The sequence below is a fragment of the Oncorhynchus keta genome, chromosome 26 (genome assembly GCF_023373465.1).
Source record: "Oncorhynchus keta strain PuntledgeMale-10-30-2019 chromosome 26, Oket_V2, whole genome shotgun sequence".
In the NCBI taxonomy this organism is placed as follows: domain Eukaryota; kingdom Metazoa; phylum Chordata; class Actinopteri; order Salmoniformes; family Salmonidae; genus Oncorhynchus; species Oncorhynchus keta.
Genome location: NC_068446.1, coordinates 3,422,040 through 3,441,936, shown reverse-complemented (window position 1 = coordinate 3,441,936; position 19,897 = coordinate 3,422,040). Strand labels below are relative to the sequence as shown.

At 42.3% G+C, this 19,897-nt stretch overlaps 1 protein-coding gene across 1 annotated transcript; it reads left to right on the top strand.

Moving 5' to 3' along the window:
• The first annotated feature begins 4,339 nt into the window (after positions 1–4,339).
• LOC118358840 (fibronectin type III domain-containing protein 7-like) lies at positions 4,340–19,457 on the top strand. The gene is made up of 14 exons (XM_035736784.2): positions 4,340–4,487; positions 4,850–4,865; positions 5,098–5,355; positions 5,707–5,967; positions 6,667–6,924; positions 7,192–7,446; positions 7,753–8,007; positions 8,294–8,551; positions 8,732–8,989; positions 9,181–9,435; positions 9,757–10,017; positions 10,390–10,419; positions 10,585–10,622; positions 18,545–19,457. Exons 1-13 carry the CDS (start codon positions 4,434–4,436, stop codon positions 10,614–10,616), a joined length of 2,451 nt encoding a protein of 816 aa, XP_035592677.1. The 5' UTR covers positions 4,340–4,433; the 3' UTR covers positions 10,617–10,622; positions 18,545–19,457.
• Positions 19,458–19,897: the final 440 nt, after the last annotated feature.

The following is a 19,897-nucleotide window of genomic DNA, read 5'->3' as shown; positions in this document are numbered from 1 at the left end:
TCCCTTAGTTACACATAGCGAGTCTACACGGCCTAATCATAGTACATACAATAATGAAATCACCTGGTCCCAACATACATGGCAAGTCAAGAAAAGTCATTGTAATTTGTCCACAACGCAAGCTGAAGTTAAATGAGAGAACCTTCAAAACACATTTACGAAGAAAGCATACACATTGCTTTGAAACGGTGTCCAATGAAAGATCTTTGACATGTGAGTGCAATTGAGGTGAGAAATGGTGTGTTTGCAGTCGAAAATACATCTTCTGGTTCAGCAACACCCCACACATGTTGTGAATCATACTTGGGCTAATTCAGTTCCAACTGTGTTCAAAACTGTTATGCACGCTGGAGTATAAAAAAAAAGCTGTTGAATTGTACTTTTCCTTTACTTTCACATACACACTGTTCACAGAAACAGTGCTCGGATCTCGTCCCCTGGACCTTGGAGGACTTTTGGTGTGGATGATGTTCAGGTTAGATATTCCTTTAAATGATAATATAATAATAATAATATATGCCATTTAGCAGACGCTTTTATCCAAAGCGACTTACAGTCATGTGTGCATACATTCTACGTATGGGTGGTCCTTAAGCGCCATGCTCTACCAACTGAGCTACAGAAGGACCACAAGGATTCCACTGAACTGGACCAAAAGTCTTGATTGTCATTCCTTTATTGAATATGGTACCTTTGTTCACACCACAGGGTCTACCAACGCAAGGTTTCACAAACAACTGTGGGGTGTTTGTTACATTTACATTTAAGTCATTTAGCAGACGCTCTTAACCAGAGCGACTTACAAATTGGTGCATTCACCTTATGTTGTGATGGTAAGATGCTGGCTATTCAGTATATTACATTAGTCCTATTTTCTGTTATAACATATGAAAAGTGATTATTATTTCTGTGCTTCGACAGCACACTACTGTTATTGCTCATATTTCTTCTTGTTTATTATTGTTGACACTTTTTGGGACTTATTTCCTACAGTTTTTACACTACGTACACAAGTCATTCATCAAACTCCTGGATGCTGATGTGACATGACTTCTTGGGGGGGGGGATGTCTTCTACATCATGAAATATATTCCTGACGTATTCACTGAGGTATGTAATAAATTATGAAGTTCTCATCACTAGTGGATATAATGGTTTTTGGGATACCCATCCGATTGTGTGATTTTCCTTTTCAAAGGAAAACATGCAGCATATTAGGCGACGGTGGTGCCTGGTTCTCCTGCAGAACTTTCCCTTGTCGTAAGTCTTGAACGTTATAAAAACCTTTCATTTGCGTCCTTAAAATCACTTGTTAAAATCACCCGAGTCTCTGATCTCTTTACTGGAGCCGGTATAACTTAATGTACAAAGCACATTCGGCTTGTCAGTATGTCTATATGGTATAGTCTGTGTCCATTCTCATGAGGACAGTAAATAGCATTATAAATCAGGATAGGTAGTAACTGTATGTTTATATATGCTCAATGAAATAATATAATTAGAACGTTATAACATTTATAAATACAATTTTAACAGTACATGACATATATAACAAGTTCACTGCAACATTATCAGCAGCTTGTCTCAAATATAGCATGAAGCTAAAAGTGTTACAACACATCTGCTGTTACCACTTCATATGGGGGCGGCAGGGTAGCCTAGTGGTTAGAGCGTTGGACTAGTAACCGGAAGGTTGCGTGTTCAAATCCCCGAGCTGACAAGGTACAAATCTGTCGTTCTGCCCCTGAACAGGCAGTTTCCAGGCTGTCATTGAAAATAAGAATGTGTTCTTAACTGACTTGCCTGGTTAAATAAAGGTAAAATAAATAAAAAAAAGATATATAATATTTCTTACGATCTTCAAAAATGAAATAAGTTTTGTATTCACCGTGTGCCTTGTGCAAACGACCTCAGATGGACAAAGAAAAGTCAAACGTTTTGGATGGAGTCAAATGTTTGATTCCATCCACATTGAGCCTGGCCACTGCAGTCAGGGATACTTGACAAATATAGCCTCTTACAAGGCACGCCTTAAAATATTTTAATGGGGCAGAGACTCTTTCCCCACACACAACGTTTTCCCACAATGCACCATAATTAATACTGTAAATCACATTTACAGTAGTTTACAGTGTTTTACTGTTGAAATTACAGAAAGGTCTTGCAGTGTTGCTGTAAAAAAAAATGTATATATTTTACTGTGCAATCTACTGTGTTCAGTTTATACAGTTGATTAATACAGTAAGCTACTGATAAAATTGCAAAAATGGCTAACAGTGTAGCTACTGGGAAGCAAGAGAGTCACCTGCACAATGTGTATAGTTGGAGGAGGTGGCACCTGTCTGCCTGTCTGCCTACACTCATCGCTTGCTTCCCTACAGCTGATGTAGGCTGTGTGTGCCGGGTGTGGCATGTCCTTCCCACTGCTGAACAAAGCTGTACATCTGTACTGCTAATATTTCATTGTGCTTATCACTGAAAAGCTCTCAACTCTTGTCCAAAAACTCTCTGGTCAGATTTTTGTCACAGAGGTAATTTCCTCTCGTCTCATTTTAGTAATCTGAAATGAAAAATTATTTTTGTTTTTAGTTTTCTTTGGGTCTACATAGTCAATTATAGTCTTCTCAATTGCCACAGAAAAAAATTGGTGTTTAACTAATATTTTTCCCACTATTGTTGTTGACGAAATTAACACTGCTTTGTAGAGCATGTCTTTGCGATATGGGAGTTGGCCAAATCCCCACATGTGAGATATCAAAACAAATAATTGAAGGATAATTGAAGGTTACTTGCATAACCCCAGTTTCACAGATATTAGGGGTGAGATATCTCACCATATTCCCCTGCTCACAAGAGCATGAGGAAGAGAAGGATGCTTGAGAATAACCAGAATGCGGGAAATTAACTCCTTTTAAAGGATGTGTGGGCCAACCTAATTCACCATTCTACCTGTCTTGTCTCCAACAAATGCTTTTGAAAGGTTATTCCGATAGTAGGTGATCCTAGCGAATCCCCACATGCGAATCCCCACGTGCTTCTACACCTACATTGCTTGCTGTTTGGAGTTTTAGGCTGGGTTTCTGTACAGCACTTTGAGATATCAGCTGATGTACGAAGGGCTATATAAATACATTTGATTTGATGTGAGATATCGCACTCATAATTAAGTGATAATGCCAGAGAAGCCGGTCTTTGGAGGATATAGTGGCAGGTTTTTCCAGGCCTCGACTTCGTCTCGGGCCTAACAACACCCGTGACTATTTACTGTATTTTCCAAACACTGACTTCAAGGGCATTATTACTTTTATACAATGGGTTACCAACATATTAACATAATGATTTACATATTTTAATGTAAAAAAATTGTGGATGAATATATTCATACTATTTCATCCTTTCACGAGAAAAAGTCCCGACACAAATTTAGAGTTGCTACCCAAGTCGGGTGGTCGTTTGTTTTCTAGCCGTTTGCCAGAGACACGAACCAGTAGTTCAGTCTTGTTGTTTTGTTTGAAATGTTACATTTTTATATTGCCAAACTGGCTGGCAATGTTCTTATCCCTTGCTTGCTAGCTAGCCAACTATGGCTAACTTATAGTCACGTCAAACAGTGCAGCCAGAATAACAACAGTAGCTGCATTTTTAATAGTTTCTGCTGTTTTCTTGTAACATTTATTTGGATACACCAATAACAATGAGCCAATGAGGTGCGATTTCGCCTGGCATAGAAAATGTACTTTCTCATAGCTAACACAATCACTTCAAACTGAAGCTGGAAAGACTACAAACTAGCTACACTTCGTTTCGTTTTTACCTTTTTTCCAATGTACATTTCTTTGTATATATCCATAAAAATTATGCCAGCTGATTCATGATTTCGACTGGCTGAGAAATGCTGCCTGTCTGTCTGTCTCGTCCCGACTCCCGACACGTTCATTACTATGGACAGCTGGAGATCAAATGTTTAATATTGAAACAATGTTGCAAATATCAGAGCGACAGACAGCAAGGTTTATACAAATTCTAGCCCTGCCAATGATTGGCTGCTGAAAACTAAATGTTAGTCTAAAAGAAATGTGAGATAATGTCATACCCATATTGATCAGGCCACACCTCACCACACCCACCAAACGGGAGCAAACAGAAACGTACCCGTGCACCGTTTTGGGAGAAATGTGTCATTCAATACAAACGTAAGCAAACGTTGGAGCGAACTGAACACAACCCTGCCTGCAGGTAGCTGTTCTAGCTGCGGCCAATGATTGGCTGCAGTGGGCGGGGTCACATATAGGTATTTCAGTCAACACAGAGCAGAAATGTGTTAAAGAAAGGACAAACGTAGAACGTGAAGCAATTCTCAAATAGCTCCTTTCAACGAATCAAGAGAAGGACAGAGAACAGAGAAGGATAACATCAAGAAGAAGAAAAACAGAATGGGATTTATTAATTGGATGGTGATTTTCGCCTTGATAGGCATAGGCTCTCAGGTAAGGATTACTTTTTATTTTTTACTGTGAAGCTTTATACCTGTGCTATTTGTGTAGGACAAATACATTACTATTGCAATAACATCAGAAGAACATGAATAGTCTGTTGGAGGAAAAGGAATGAGCTATCTAGAGGGAACACTGCCTTATTGACTGGCATACCTGTCATCAGGTGTACTGTAAGATTAACCTTGAGTAGGGAACATTCATTCCAGGAAAGTGATTGCTTGAATTTCATAAAACTTCTCATGGTATGAACATTGTGTAATATAATTTGTTTTACATTCCCTTAAAAGTATTATATATATATATATATATATATATATATGTGTTTTTACTTCCTTTTCTGTTTTTACTTCCAGAGTTCAGCTTCATCAGGTAAAAAAATTATATTTCTGTCACAATACATGTACATTCCTAAACAGTCTATATTTTTCAACTGCAGAAAATGATGGTCGGATGAAAGTGGATTAAAAGAATCCTGATTATTACACTAGAATGATCGTGTAATTGTAGTACATGTATGCAATAGTAGTGCTATAATATTTTCTAATTTGATCCAGACGTGAACCCAGCATTTGACAGTGATTCCATCTCTCACCTCATATAGAAATCACAGTGTCGATATTCACCGTAACATCTAAGAGTATGACAGTGCAGTGGAGCAAATGCTCAGGAGCCAGTTCCTACAAGATCACAGCAACCTCCAAGAACTCCCTGGATGCCTCAGCCTTCGCCCAGTTCGGTGCCAACTCTGTGATGGGCTCCATCAACTCTCTAACCCCCAACAACATGTACATCATCAGGGCTGAGGCCATGGATAACAGCCTGAATGTTTTGAGCCAGGCTGAAGTAGAAGAGACCACCGGTAAAATCAGTGTCTCCTATGTGACCCTAAGGAGATGATGGTGAAACAATAGGCTATACATTCTGTTGTGATCTCGTAACATTCTGTCATTAATCACCGCTCCAGGGCCAGCTCTGTTTTTCTCTCTCATCAGAGCTATAAGGGAATATATCAAATCTGTCTTTAGAGCAATGTTAAGGGACAACCTCTCATAAGAAATATAAAGTATATTATAACAGTGGGCTTATAGTGAAAAATAAAAGCAGGTATGATTATTGTGGTGTAACTGGTTACAATCCTTACATTTCCATGTGGGTATCTCCTTTCGTGAGTTTCAACAATTCCCTCTTCTTGTTTATTTCCCTTCTGTAGCTTCTGAGGTGCCCACCATCAACATGGCGACATCAAAACAGAGTGAGAGCTTGACCGTGGAGTTCACTCAGGTGTCCGGTGCCACATCCTACATCCTGCGTGCCGAGACCGCCGACATGTCCTTCTTCTACGAAACCGAGGTGTCCTCTTCCCCTGGGACCGTGCTCAACCTTCAGGCCTACACCGACTACACTCTCAGTGTCATGTCCATCAACAGTGGAGGCAGGAGCCAGCCTTCCCTCCCTGTGGTAGCAAAGACAGGTATTGTCCCTTGTAATCTCACATTCACATTCACCGTCTGTCGGGGGAAAGGGGAAAAAAAACACACAAGAGTATGAAAGCCTGGTATAAAGAAATTAGTCATTGATAGGGAAAACAGTAACAACCTTTATCTCCAGTGCCCCCACCATAAGTCACTCGATCCCTTTGCTGACGTAAATGAGCCAAAGCCAGGAAGAGGATTGTAGCTACATACCTGACCTTAAAAAACTTGATTTCAGATGAGGTATTGCAAATCCGGTACTTTCCTCCATTAGTGAGATGCTCTTGCTGCCCTGAGGAGGGAGGTATCCGCTGTAATTATATCTGACCCCTCTCCATACACAAAGAATAAACCTAACTGGGTTGACAACTGAGAGCACTGCGTTGGTTACCCTGGGAGTAGGACCTGAGTTAGTCAGCCTATCGGATATCTCCATGTACCAAAACAAGCCACCAGCAGTTTCATCCTATTGTGTTGTGGTTTGACCTTCTTTAGAAGCCAGAGGAGAGGGAGAGAATTTTGATCGTCTCAAATATCAGTCATGTAGTGGTACATTGTAAAGTGATCCCACAGAACATACACTTTAGAGCTTTCTGAATGATATCACACAATTAAAAGGCAAACCATGAACACCCCCAACACAGACAAACGAATACACACTCTACATAACATGTCTCATTGCTGTCCCTCTCCTAAAGTGGTTGCTGCGCCCAAGCTCAACTCCACCTCTCCCAGCAATGACACCATTGTGGTGGGGTGGGAGCCTGTGGACCACGTTTTCCTGTACACCATTAGCATCATCATGGAGGGCTCAGACAGCAGGGTGAAGCTCAACACCACTGACACCAGCGTGACCTTCTCTGGCCTGGAGGCTGGGACAACCTATTGCATCAAGGGCAACGCCTGGGACCCCGAGAAAAGACAGGGAGATGACTTCACCGTCTGCCAGATCACACGTAAGGAAGAGAGGGGATTTTTGGTTAGCAAGTACACTCTTCAGTGTTACACTGCCCTGTTTCATTTTCTTCAGAAAATGTACCTGATCTAGCTTTATTTAACTTTCAGTTAACGAGGCCTTTTTCGAGACCTGATAGGGATAGGGTGGAGCAAATGGCAAGCAAGAGCGCCAATTTGTGCAGTATATTTGTAAGCACCTTTAGGATTCGTCTAGGTCTGTACCTAATTGTGTGCGTGCTCATGTTGTTTCTCTCTCCTCCCTCCAGGTCCATGCATCCCTGTGCTCACTGAGTTGGAGGTGAGGATGGTGGGCTCTGAGGCCGGTCTGTCTGTGTCCTGGGCTCCATCTCAGGGGGCAGGGGAGTACCTGGCCTTCAGCTCAGAGGGGCTGAACTGTACCTCTACCACCGGCGCCTGCACCCTGGCCCCCGTGGGGTGTGGCCAGAGACACACCGTCACCGTGACAGCCATCAACGAGGGAGGACCCAGCATCCCTTCTGCTCCCGAGGAGTTCATCACCTGTGCGTAGACATATCAATCAATCAGTCAATCAATCAAGCAAACAAATCGATTGTTTGTTATATGGCAGGTTTGTGACATCTAGTAATAGAAGACACAAACCTGCTATGTAAAGCACAGCATATTGATACACTTGAGATCCTTCTACTATTTCATCAACGCATGAGATGCATATGTAAGGTACTAACAACACAGGAATTCATTGAAAGTAACATGAATAACCCGACCTTTAGCCACTATTACAGACATGTAATAACCGTATGATGAACATCTAATAACTGCACGCCCTGCCGTGTGTCTCCCTTCAGTCCCCTGCCCACCAGAGCCCCTGCGTGTGGAGGAGACCAAGGCAGGTAATTGCTCTGTGTTGTGGGACGCCATACCCTACACCGACACCTACGTGGCCTTCATCAAGAGGGATGATGGTCAGGAGGAGAGGTGCAACACCAGCTCCACCAGCTGTAACTATCACTGCCAGTGTGGATACACCTACCTGATGACTGTGTTCGCCTTCAGCCTGGCTGGATCCAGCCCACCGGGCCCCGTGCTCAACTACACCACCTGTAAGTCGAAGCTTTAGCTCTACAGTCTAGCGGTGTGCCAGAGACCCAGCACACATAATGTGCCTCTGAAATCACGCTATTTAAAAAATAAAATAAAAAAACGTTCACACAAGTCTCATTCAGCTCATTGAATGGGGGATCTAAATAAATATGAATGCTGATAGATGTTCTTCAGATAGCCCACGTCAGTTCATATTGACAATGATATAAATACTGAAATAAATGTATTCCGTGTCTCTCTCTCTCTTTCCTCCCCCTCTCTCTCTCTCTGTCTGTCCGTCCCCAGTACCCTGTTGTCCCGAGGATGTGTTCATCTCCCTGGCCTCCCCCGGCACCCTGGAGATCATGTGGTCAGCAGTGCGTGGGGCTGAGGTGTACGAGACGCGGGCGGTGGAAGGGTCAGAGCTCATCCTGTGTAACGACACGGCACCAGTGTGCGCTCTCTCCGACCTCACCTGTAACAGCCCCTACAGTGTGGTGGTGATCCCCTGTAATGAGATTAGAGGGTGCAACCACACCTGCAGATCACACACTAAGGAGACAGGTGACACAAACATCTTTAAGAAAAATTGCCACATAGAAAAGTGTCTGCTAACTAATCATATCACCAGTTTATTTGGATGAATGCGAAAACGTGTGTGTCATTACACCCACAGGTAAAAGATCACTGTGACGATAACCCTCCCCGTGCCACTTCCTCTCTCCTTCACTTCCTCTTTCTCAGCTCCTTGTATGCCAGAGATCCTGAATGTGACCCAGATCAACACCACCAGTGTCAAAGTCAGCTTTAGTGCTCCCAACAGAGCAGGTACCACCTACAAAGTGAGCGTAGTGGCCCAGGACAACAGAAACACCTGCACTTCCAGAGGAACGTCCTGTGAGATACTTGACCTGCCCTGTGGCGAGGTCTATGAGGTCAGCGCCATAGCAACCACCGCCGTGGGTGACAGTTTTCCCAGCTACAGTATTCCACTGGAAACAGGTAGGGAAACCATGGAAACTATATGGAGAAAGGGAAAGGTTTTGGTTAATTCGTTTGGACTACTGGTATCACTTGTTACTGGTGATGTTGTGGTGAACATTTTATGAAGTTGTTCATTCAGCTATCTGCAGATAGATTTTTAAAAAAGAAGTATACATTTCTCACAATTGTGCTTTCCATTTGTCCTCTAGCACCCTGTTGCCCGGCAACCTTTAACGTTGAACAGGTGACTCAGGCCATGACCAATGTCACCTGGTCGATGGCGAGAGGCACACACACCTACATGACCTCTCTGACCTCACCGAAAGGCACCGCCCGCTGCCACACCCTGGACACCCACTGCCTGATGGGATGCATCACCTGCGGAACAAACTACACCGTCAGCATGGAGGCCATCAGCCGCACTGGACACATGTCTGAGTGCACCTATCATGGCTTCTCATCCAGTGAGTGACAGATAGACTAATATATCCCAGCTACTCATCCAATGAGTGAAAGACAGAAGCACCTATCATAGCAACAATGGGACCGCTGAGTCAGTGGAATGGAAAAATGGAAAACGTTCTGGGTGAATTACTGACTCTAGGTGAATTACACTCTAGGTGAATTACACTCTAGGTGAATTACACACAATTAATTTCTATAGCATTAAGTTACAGAAGAGTGTCAGAGTTTGATCATAGCCAAGTCCATTTTAACATCCACATACCATTGCGCCCTGCACAGTTGCGACTCTAGTGCCTTACTGACCTATCTTTCCCTCCCAGGTGCTTGTTGTCCATCGGGCGTGAAGCTGTACAGGATGGCCAACAACACACTGCGTGTATACTGGCGTTCCACTGGCGGTCTCCATAACTACACGGCCAAGATGGTTGGTAGCCAGTCCAATTACACCTGCACCCCTCCCCCCGGGGGCAACACCTGTGAAGTGCCGGAGATCATGTGTGGGGACGTCTACAACGTAGTGGTGGCCCCTCTCACCCAGGACGGAGCCATGGTTCAGTTCTGCCCCCAGAGGATGTACTCAGGTACTCAATACCACAATACCACTTGAAAGAATCTAAAAGGAAATGCCATTTCAGTCAAGTTAATTTTGCTTTGTTTTCTATAGCATGGTTTTTACAAAGTCATTGGCATATACCAGATTATTATCCTCTCTTAGGTTTCTTCCTAGGTTCCGGCCTTTCTAGGGAGTTTTTCCTTGCCACCGTGCTTCTACACCTGCATTGCTTGCTGTTTGGGGTTTTAGGTTGAGGGTTTCTGTACAGCACTTTGTGACATCAGCTGATGTAAAAAGGGCTTTATAAATACATTTGATTGATTGATTGATTGATTGATTGATTGATTGATTGATTGATTGATTGATTGATTGATTGATACACATTCTTTTCTGATTTCAGTTTCCTGCTCGGGAAGCAATGTTGGAATGGGTATGTTTTTGAGGTTTTTTTTCATAAATTATCTGTAGCCTAGTATTGGTTTTCACAGACTCAAGCCTATGGTATTTTGTGGGATAAAATGGAGGGGATATTATGCATCAGTGCAAAATGTATTCACTTCTCTATAACATTTCTCAAATATATTATTTCCCACAGTAATCTATCGAGGAAAGAGAAGTCTGGACTAGCAGATGGTATGTATCATGCAATTTCTCATCAGTTTGAATCAGAGCACCCCTAGTACACAATCCAAAACATACACTCATAATACTATAACTACTGCATTTACCATTATCTCCCAAAGTAGCTCCCGTGTCATCCCAGCTGAACACACTCTAGGAATAAATAGCCTTTGAGTGGCAGATCGAATCACAGCACAACAGGAAGTATTAAACTGAATTTATGGGTCAATACCCTGTCAGAGTGAATAGGGTTTTCAGCCATAGACCTTTATATACAGTATTTATAAGTTTTATTGTCACATACACATTTCACTGCACCTGTCCAGTGTACCAGGTATGAAGGTAAAACCCAGATGCAGACAGCGTTGAATTAACAACAGGTTAATAATCCAACAGGTGCAATAGACAGGTCAAGGCTGGCAGGGGTCAGTAAACCAGAGGTGGGGCAACGGTACCGGTCGGCAGGCAGGCTCACGGACAGGCAGAGTGGTTAGGCAGGCAGGCTCACGGACAGGCAGAGTGGTTAGGCAGGCAGGCTCACGGACAGGCAGAGTGGTTAGGCAGGCAGGCTCACGGACAGGCAGAGTGGTTAGGCAGGCAGGCTCACGGGCAGGCAGAGTGGTTAGGCAGGCAGGCTCACGGGCAGGCAGAGGGTTCAGGCAGGCAGGCTCACGGGCAGGCAGAGTGGTTAGGCAGGCAGGCTCACGGGCAGGCAGAGTGGTTAGGCAGGCAGGCTCACGGGCAGGCAGAGTGGTCAGGCAGGCAGGCTCACGGGCAGGCAGAGGGTCAGGCAGGCAGGCTCACAGGGCAGGCAGATGGGTCAGGCAGGCAGGCTCACGGGCAGGCAGAGTGGTTAGGCAGGCAGGCTCACGGGCAGGCAGAGTGGTCAGGCAGGCAGGCTCACGGGCAGGCAGAGTGGTCAGGCAGGCGGGCTCAGAGTCAGGACAGGCAGAGTGGTCAGGCAGGCGGGCTCAGAGTCAGGACAGGCAAGGGTCAAAACCAGGAGTGCGAGAAAAAGACAGACTGGGAAAAGCAAGCGCAGAGAACGAAAACGCTGGTTGACTTGACAAACAAGATGAACTGGCAACAGACAAACAGAGAACACAGGTATAAATACACAGGGGATAATGGGGAAGATGGGCGACTCCTGGAGGGGGGTGGAGACGATCACAAAGACAGGTGCAACAGATCAAGGTGTTATTTTACAGGGACAGCCGTAGTACAGTTGAAGATGGGCGACTCCTGGAGGGGGGTGGAGACGATCACAAAGACAGGTGCAACAGATCAAGGTGTTATTTTACAGGGACAGCCGTAGTACAGTTGAAGTAACATAATCGATACAGGGAAAATGAAACTTTCTATGAAATAGATAGTTGATATAAAACACTATTATGAGAATGACAAAAACTGACTCAGATAGCCACCTCCCTACACGTCTCCTCCACCTTACAACAGGAGCAGACTGGCCATCTGGCATTTTGTGCAAATGTTTTGCCCAATGGGCCTGTCTAACTAGTTTTTTGGGGGGGTGAAATTATAATTATCTGGCTAATAACACAGGCCTCAAGGGGGAAAAAAATGGTCCGGTGTGGAGGCCTTGAGGGGAGAAAATGGTCTAGTGTGGGTGCCTCAAGGGAAAAATGGGCTGGTATGTTAGAAATGCCATAGCCAATTTCTGGTCCGAGTCCGCTCCTGCCTTACAATGACCAATGTGTGTAGGATGGGGGCCCAACAAATATACTCATATCTTTAGGGTGTAAATGTGAGTCCTATGGAGTGCATTGCTGTAATGGTTCTCTCGGGTTTAAGAGTAGCAGTTTCCCTCTGCTGATCGTACACAGACATTGCAAGGAAGGCAACATTTTCACATTACATTTTGAGTTCACAGTGAAATTTTCACTGGACTCTTTGAAAGTCAACTGCCCCTTAGAACAGCTCCGCGAAATCAGCGACATCGTGCACAAGTTCACAAATCGTAGTATATTTTGCCTGTTTTAAAAAGAAAATAACTCATAATAAGTTTAGTTCAAATGTCTTACCCCATCAGAACCCAAAACATAAGCTTTTTTTTACTCCAATGTTAGTAAACAAAGAAAATGTAAACACATAAAATATAGCCTCAAAACATGGTTAAAACTATAACATTGATATAATTTATGGTCAATCTTTGCATCCATAGCTCTGTCTATGAATTTGAGTGATACAATTTCTCCAGCCCCATACCTCAGCTTTTTACTGAACCACGGACGGTGAAGTCACTTTGCTGTTGTTTCTGCTGCTGATTGCTGCTTTAAGATGCGTTCTGTTTCTCTAATCCTACCCTCTACTTTTCATGCTATTTTAGCGCTATTGAGGCCTATTGTTGACTTCTGGTGGTTATTTGTAAATAGGCGCTCTGCCAAGGTGGGTAAATTAAATTAAATATGCCCTCAGTACATGTTCAAAAACGTAATTAACATTATGTAAATCAGGGGACATCAAAATGTGTATTAAAAAAAAAAGAAGCTAAATATGAATTAGTTGAAAAGGAATTAATGATTGGAAGTTCAGTAATGTTCATTAAATAATATCTGAGTAATAGTTTAATTTCTATTCCTCTAGATGACACTGTCCCCCATGCTGATTGGTAGATCACTGCTATAAACGTATTATTACTGTTACTGAATGTTAAAGACACTTATAACATTAGAAATTGTTATTACATTGTTAAAACAACAGACCTACACTGTGAAAGTCTTTAGATTCTTTCAAATTAATATTTTGTTTGAAAAGATTACATCAATTGCAAAGACAGCACATACACTACCGTTCCAAAGTTCGGGGTCATTTAGAAATAAATGTCCTTGTTTTTGAAAGAAAAGCAATGTAAATGACAATTGTAGCTGGAAACGGATGATTTTTAATGGAATATCTACATAGGCGTACAAAGGCCCAATATCAGCAACCATCACTGCTGTGTTCCAATGGCACGTTGTGTTAGCTAATCCAAGTTTATCCTTTTAAAAGGCTAATTGATCATTAGAAAAACATTTTGCAATTATGTTAGCACAGCTGAAAGCTGTAGTGCTGATTATAGAAGCAATAATAGCCTTCTGGGGAGTTTTTATTAGCCACTGTGCTTCTGCATTGCTTGCTCTTTTGGGGGTTTGTCCCCATCCCCAGTGAAATTTGTGCCCCTGCTTATATGCTATTATATTTGGATCTGTTATGTAAAATACTAATTTATCATTATGTGATCTTGCCAGAATCTGATTCAGCTTTGATTTAACTTTATTAAATGAGCAGCAAGCACCATTATGAGAAGTGATCATATTTGTATTGCTAGTAATAATAATAATAAGTGAGGAGGCCTACGCCTACTAGTGTTACTCTAGTGACTCCCCATTCCACATGAGGGTAATCATTGTAATCATCGACTGACACTAATTAGCATAACGCAACAGACATAAATATTCCTAAAAAATATTCCTATTCATGAAAATCACAAGTGAAATATATTGAGACACAGCTTAGCCTTTTGCTAATCACCCTGTCATCTCAGATTTTCAAAATATGCTTTACAGCCAAAGCTAGACAAGCATTTGTGTAAGTTTATCGATAGCCTAGCATAGCATTTTGACCAGCTAGCAGCAGGTAACTTGGTCACGGAAATCAGAAAAGCAATCAAATTAAATTGTTTACCTTTGATGAGCTTCGGATGTTTTCACTCACGAGACTCCCAGTTAGATAGCCAATGCTCCTTTTTTCCCCAAATATTATTTTTGTAGGCGAAATAGCTCCGTTTGTTCTTCACATTTGGCTGAGAAATCACCCAGAAATTGCAGTCACGAAAACACCGAAAAATATTCCAAATTAGCTCCATAATATCGACAGAAACATGGCAAACGTTGTTTATAATCAATCCTCAAGGTGTTTTTCAAATATATATTCGATAATATATCCACCGGGACAATTGGTTTTTCAGTATGACCGATTGGAATAATGGCTACCTCTGTATTTTACACGAGAATCACTCTGAGAGCATCAGGTGACCACTTGCGCAATGTAGCCGCTTACGGGTATTCTTCAACATAAATGCGTAAAACTACATCACAATGCTGTAGACACCTTGGGGAATACGGAGAAAAAGTAATCTGGTTGATAGCCCATTCACTGCTCAATAGGGACGCATTGGAATGCAGCGCTTTCAAAACATGAGGCACTTCCGGATTGGATTTTTCTCAGGCTTTCGCCTGCAATATCAGTTCTGTTATACTCACAGACAATATTTTTACAGTTTTGGAAACTTTAGAGTATTTTCTATCCTAAGCTGTCAATTATATGCATATTCTAGCATCTTGTCCTGACAAAATATCCTGTTTACTACGGGAACGTTATTTTTCCAAAAATGAAAATACTGCCCCCTAGTCACAAAAGGTTTTAAGGGTTATTTTAAACGATTTGAGCAGCCTTTGAATTGTGGTGCTGAAAGGCAGCGTATCGTTCTGGGTTCCACTGCGCAAGGGGGTCTATGGAGTTTTAGGAACTTCATGGCAGACACGCGGGGAATTGGATCCTAGATCTCGTTGGTGTAAGGACAGTACTCGGACAGTAGGGCGAGTTCAAGTGCGTTGTAGAAGACTCTTTTGAGGACAGCCATTTTAGCCCCCCGGTGGAGTTTTCTGCCTGTGGATGTTCTTGTTACGTTGGATTTGGTCCACACAGTGGTCAAGCCTGCGATTGATTGGTCTTTACATGCCTACAGTTCATCATTTGTGCCACCGCCATAGAGAGAGAATACATGGAAGAAACCACCATTTAAAACCTGGTCTCAGAGCATTTCGTATTATTCTGTGCATAAATTCGAGATGCTCATTCATTTTCAAAAACGTACGATATGTTATGAATTCTAGCTAGGTGGCTAAAGTGAGCTAGCTGGCTAACGTTAGCTAGGCTAGGGGTTAGGATTTTTTCCCTCCACCTTTATTTAACCAGGAACCAGGAAGTTCTCATTTGCAACTGCAACCTGGCCGTAGATAAAGCAAAGCAGTTTGACACATACAACAACACAGAGTTACACATGGAATACACAAACATACAGTCAATAATACAGTATAAAAGTCTATATACAGCATGTGCAAATGAGGTGGGATAAGGGAGGGTGAGGTAGTTGGATGGGCTATGTACAGGTGCAGTGATCTGTGTGTGAGCTGCTCTGGCAGCTGGTGCTTAAAGCTAGTGAGTGAGATATGAGTCTCAGTGATTTTTGCAGTTTGTTCCAGTCATTGGCAGCAGAGAACTGGAATGAAAGGCGGCCAAAGATAGAATTGGCTTTGGGGGTGACCAGTGAGATATACCTGCTGGAGCACGTGCTACGGGTGGGTGCTGCTATGGTGACCAGTGAGCTGAGATAAGGTGGGGCTTTACCTTGCAGAGACTTGTAGATGACCTGGAGCCAATGGGTTTGGCGAGGAATGTGAAGCGAGGGCCAGCCAACGAGAGCGTACAGATCGCAGTGGTGGGTAGTATATGGGGCTTTGGTGACTAAATGGATGGCACTGAGATAGACTGCATCCAGTTTGCTGAGCAGAGTGTTGGAGGCTATTTTGTAAATGACATCGCCAAAGTCAAGGATTGGTAGGATGGTCAGTTTTACGAGGGTATGTTTGTCCACATATTCTAAGTCAGAACTGTCCAGAGTAGTGATGTTGGATGGGCGGCCAGGTGTGGGCAGCGATCGGTTGAAGAACATGCATTTAGTTTTACTTGCATTTAAGAGCAGTTTGAGGCCACGGAAGGAGAGTTGTATGGCATTGAAGCTCGTATGGAGGATAGATAACACAGTGTCCAAAGAAGGGCCAGAGGTATACAGAATGGTATCGTATGAGTAGAAGTGGATCAGAGAATCACCAGCAGCAAGAGCGACATCATTGATGTATACAGAAAAGAGAGTCGGCCCGAGAATTGATCCCTGTGGCACCCCCATAGAGACTGCCAGAGGTCCGGACAATAGGCCCTCCGATTTGACACACTGAACTCTATCAGAGAAGTAGTTGGTGAACCAGGCGAGGCGATCATTTGAGAAACCAAGGCTGTTGAGTCTGCCGATAAGAATGTGATGATTGACAGAGTCGAAAGCCTTGGCCAGGTCGATGAATACTGCTGCACTGTAATGTCTCTTATCGATGGTGGTTATGATGTCGTTTAGGACCTTGAGCGTAGCTGAGCTGCACCCATGACCAGCTCTGAAACAAGATTGCATAGCAAAGAAGGTACGGTGGGATTCGAAATGGTCGGTGATCTGTTTGTTAACTTGGCTTTCGAAGACCTTAGAAAAGCAGGGTAGGATAAATATACGTCTGTAGCAGTTTGGGTCTAGAGTGTCTCCCCCTTTGAAGAGGGGGATGACCGAGGCAGCTTTCCAATCTATGGGAATCTCAGACGATACGAAAGCGAGGTTAAGTTTAAAGGGTTAAGGTTAGGGTTAGCTAAAAGGGTTAAGGTTACGGAAAGGGTTATCTAACATGCTAAGTAGTTGCAAAGTAGATAAAAAGTAATAAGTAGTTGTAAAGTTAATTAGCTAAAATGCTAAAGTTGTCCATGATAAGATTCAAACTCGTAAACTTCTGTTTGCTAGACGTTCATTTTATACAACCACCTTCCACCCCGAGCAACCACCCTACTTTCGTTTTTGCCTTAAGTAACCATCTGTCTTATGTAACCATAGCAAACGCAACATATCAAACTAATTTGAGTCTCCGGGATTTATGTTTACTATGTTAGGTCCAGTCTATGACACCAGACTGCCATTTAGGTTAGCTACCAATAGGCATCTATAGCCTACATATTTATTTAGTTTGGCGTTCTATCATTTTCATGGAATTTTAGTGGAAATCAGGCCTAAATATATTTGATTTAGAATTTATCAGAATCAATTTTCCATCAATTATTTTACCATGCAGCTCCGTGTATTGTCAAACTGAAAAAAGTGACACCTCTTCCTCCCGCTATGGCAGCACTACATCCCTGCTTATGACAGTATGTGACAACAGGCTATACAGCCTACTAGGCTTACTTGTGATTTAACCCACCACTTGCATTAGCCCAGATCCATAGGCTACATTATATTCACATCAATCCACCTGTTGCATTCATAACCACGGGAAGTAGGGGTGCTGATCCGGCTAGGGGAGGAGCATTGACATTCAAGATAGGAAATTTCACTCCAAGCTATCTTCAAAAGTCGGCAGGACTATAATAGATAGTGTAAACGTTTTTTTTTTTTTTAAACAGCACTGAAGTATAGTCGCCATTGACTTAATAAGTTGATTGTGGCCTGGCTGCTCAATGTGCCTGCTCGCTACTACTTGCTAGCTTCATTGACAAACAGTTGGAACTTAGCTAGCTATTAAGTGATTCAGGTACTGATAAAGTGTGTAGCTTGTGCTTTATCTATGATAGTTTTACTGCTTGCCGATTATGAAGTTGTAGACATGTTATTGTTCTCAGAAATCAGTCCTGAGCACGCAGCCAAACTTTCCCGACTCGAAAGAATGCTAAGCAGTGTGTGCACATGTTTTAACTTCAGAAATACTGCACCAAAGACCTTAACTCGATGTCAAATTGCACTGCTAAGACCTCTAAAACGTCTAAATTAGTTACAGCTTTTTTGATTAATCTTAAATTAATTCTGGCTATTTTAAAGAAGTGGCTATGCTGTTGCTATGGTGACTCAGGAGGGACAAATAGAACCTGCCAGGGTACAATATCCAAATATGACATACCCACATCAAACCACACCACCAAGACAACTCTCGTTTGGCTTCAGTCATGGCCGCCATCATTACTTAATGAGCAATCTTCAAAACCGGGCCAAATCAGGAAGTGCAATTGCCCTTTTAACATGCATAATAAATGTTTTTTCTTCTTCATGTTATTCTTCTCTGCTTTCACAGTTCCCAGTCCCGTAGATATCAGGAGGAGCAGAAACAAGCTTCTCATTTCCCCCAACAAGTCTACCTAATCCCCAAGAGGAAGTGAACCTCTCTACAAAATATCCCAGACTAAATTATAGTTTAGTTTAAGACCTGTTTTTTCAGATGTGCAAAACATCTACAGTTACTGATCTGAACAAATATACTGAATTAAACAACAAATTCATCCTGAATAAGTAGCTTTATTTTTATCTAACACTTCTTTTATTAAGTGATTGCATCGTTTTTAATAAGAATGAGAAATTAAATGTTTTTATATGGATATATGTCAGCAAAATGCAATAAACAGTACCTACTACTACTGCTACTTAAAAGATAAGTAGTTACCAGACTACATGTGGATTAAATGTATTAAAGTAGATGTGTGTTCAGAATTAAGGAGGTGAAATGTTCCACATTTAAATATTTGTATTGATCGTACAAAGGTTTTCACAGAATTGTACATCATGCACAGTAATTGAAATGTTTGTTATTAAAACTCAAACTCAACTATCGATCATTAATTGGAAATGTAAAAAACAATGACCAACATTGAATAATTGACGCAGTCAAATGGCCAAATCGTATGACTTCCTGGGTGGAATGTTATTAACATGTTTAATGGAAATTTGAAGCCGAAAATCCGGTGTTTCAATGTCAAACAGTTTCGTTATATTTTAGTCTTCTGTGATTTACATTCGGAAAGTATTCAGACCCCTTGACTTTTTCCACATTTTGTTACGTTACAGCCTTATTCTAAAGTGGATTAAATAAAATGTTCCTCATCAATCTACACACAATACTCCTTTTATGACAAAGCTAAAACAGGTTTTTTAAAAATGTTTGCAAATGTATTACAAATAAATAAGTATTCAGACCCTTTGCTATGAGACTCAATTGGCTCAGGCACATCCTCTTTCCATTGATCACCCTTGAGATGTTTCTACAACTTGATTGGAGTCCACCTGTGGTAAATTCAATTGATTGGACATGACTTGGAAAGGCACACACCTGTCTATATAAGGTCAAAAGGTTGACCGTGCATGTCAGAGCAAAAACCAAGCCATGAGTTCGAAGAAATTATCTGTAGAGCTTCGAGACAGAATTGTGTTGAGGCACAGATCTGGGGAAGGGTACCAAAACATTTCTGCAGAATTGAATGTCAGCGAGAATACAGTGTTCCCATCATTCTTAAATGGAAGAAGTTTGGAACCACTTTTCCTATAGCTGGCCGCCCAGCCAAACTGAGTATTTGGGGAAGAATGGCCTTGGTCAGGGAGGTGACCAAGAACCCAATGGTCACTGATTTAGCTCCAGAGTTCCTCTGTGGAGATG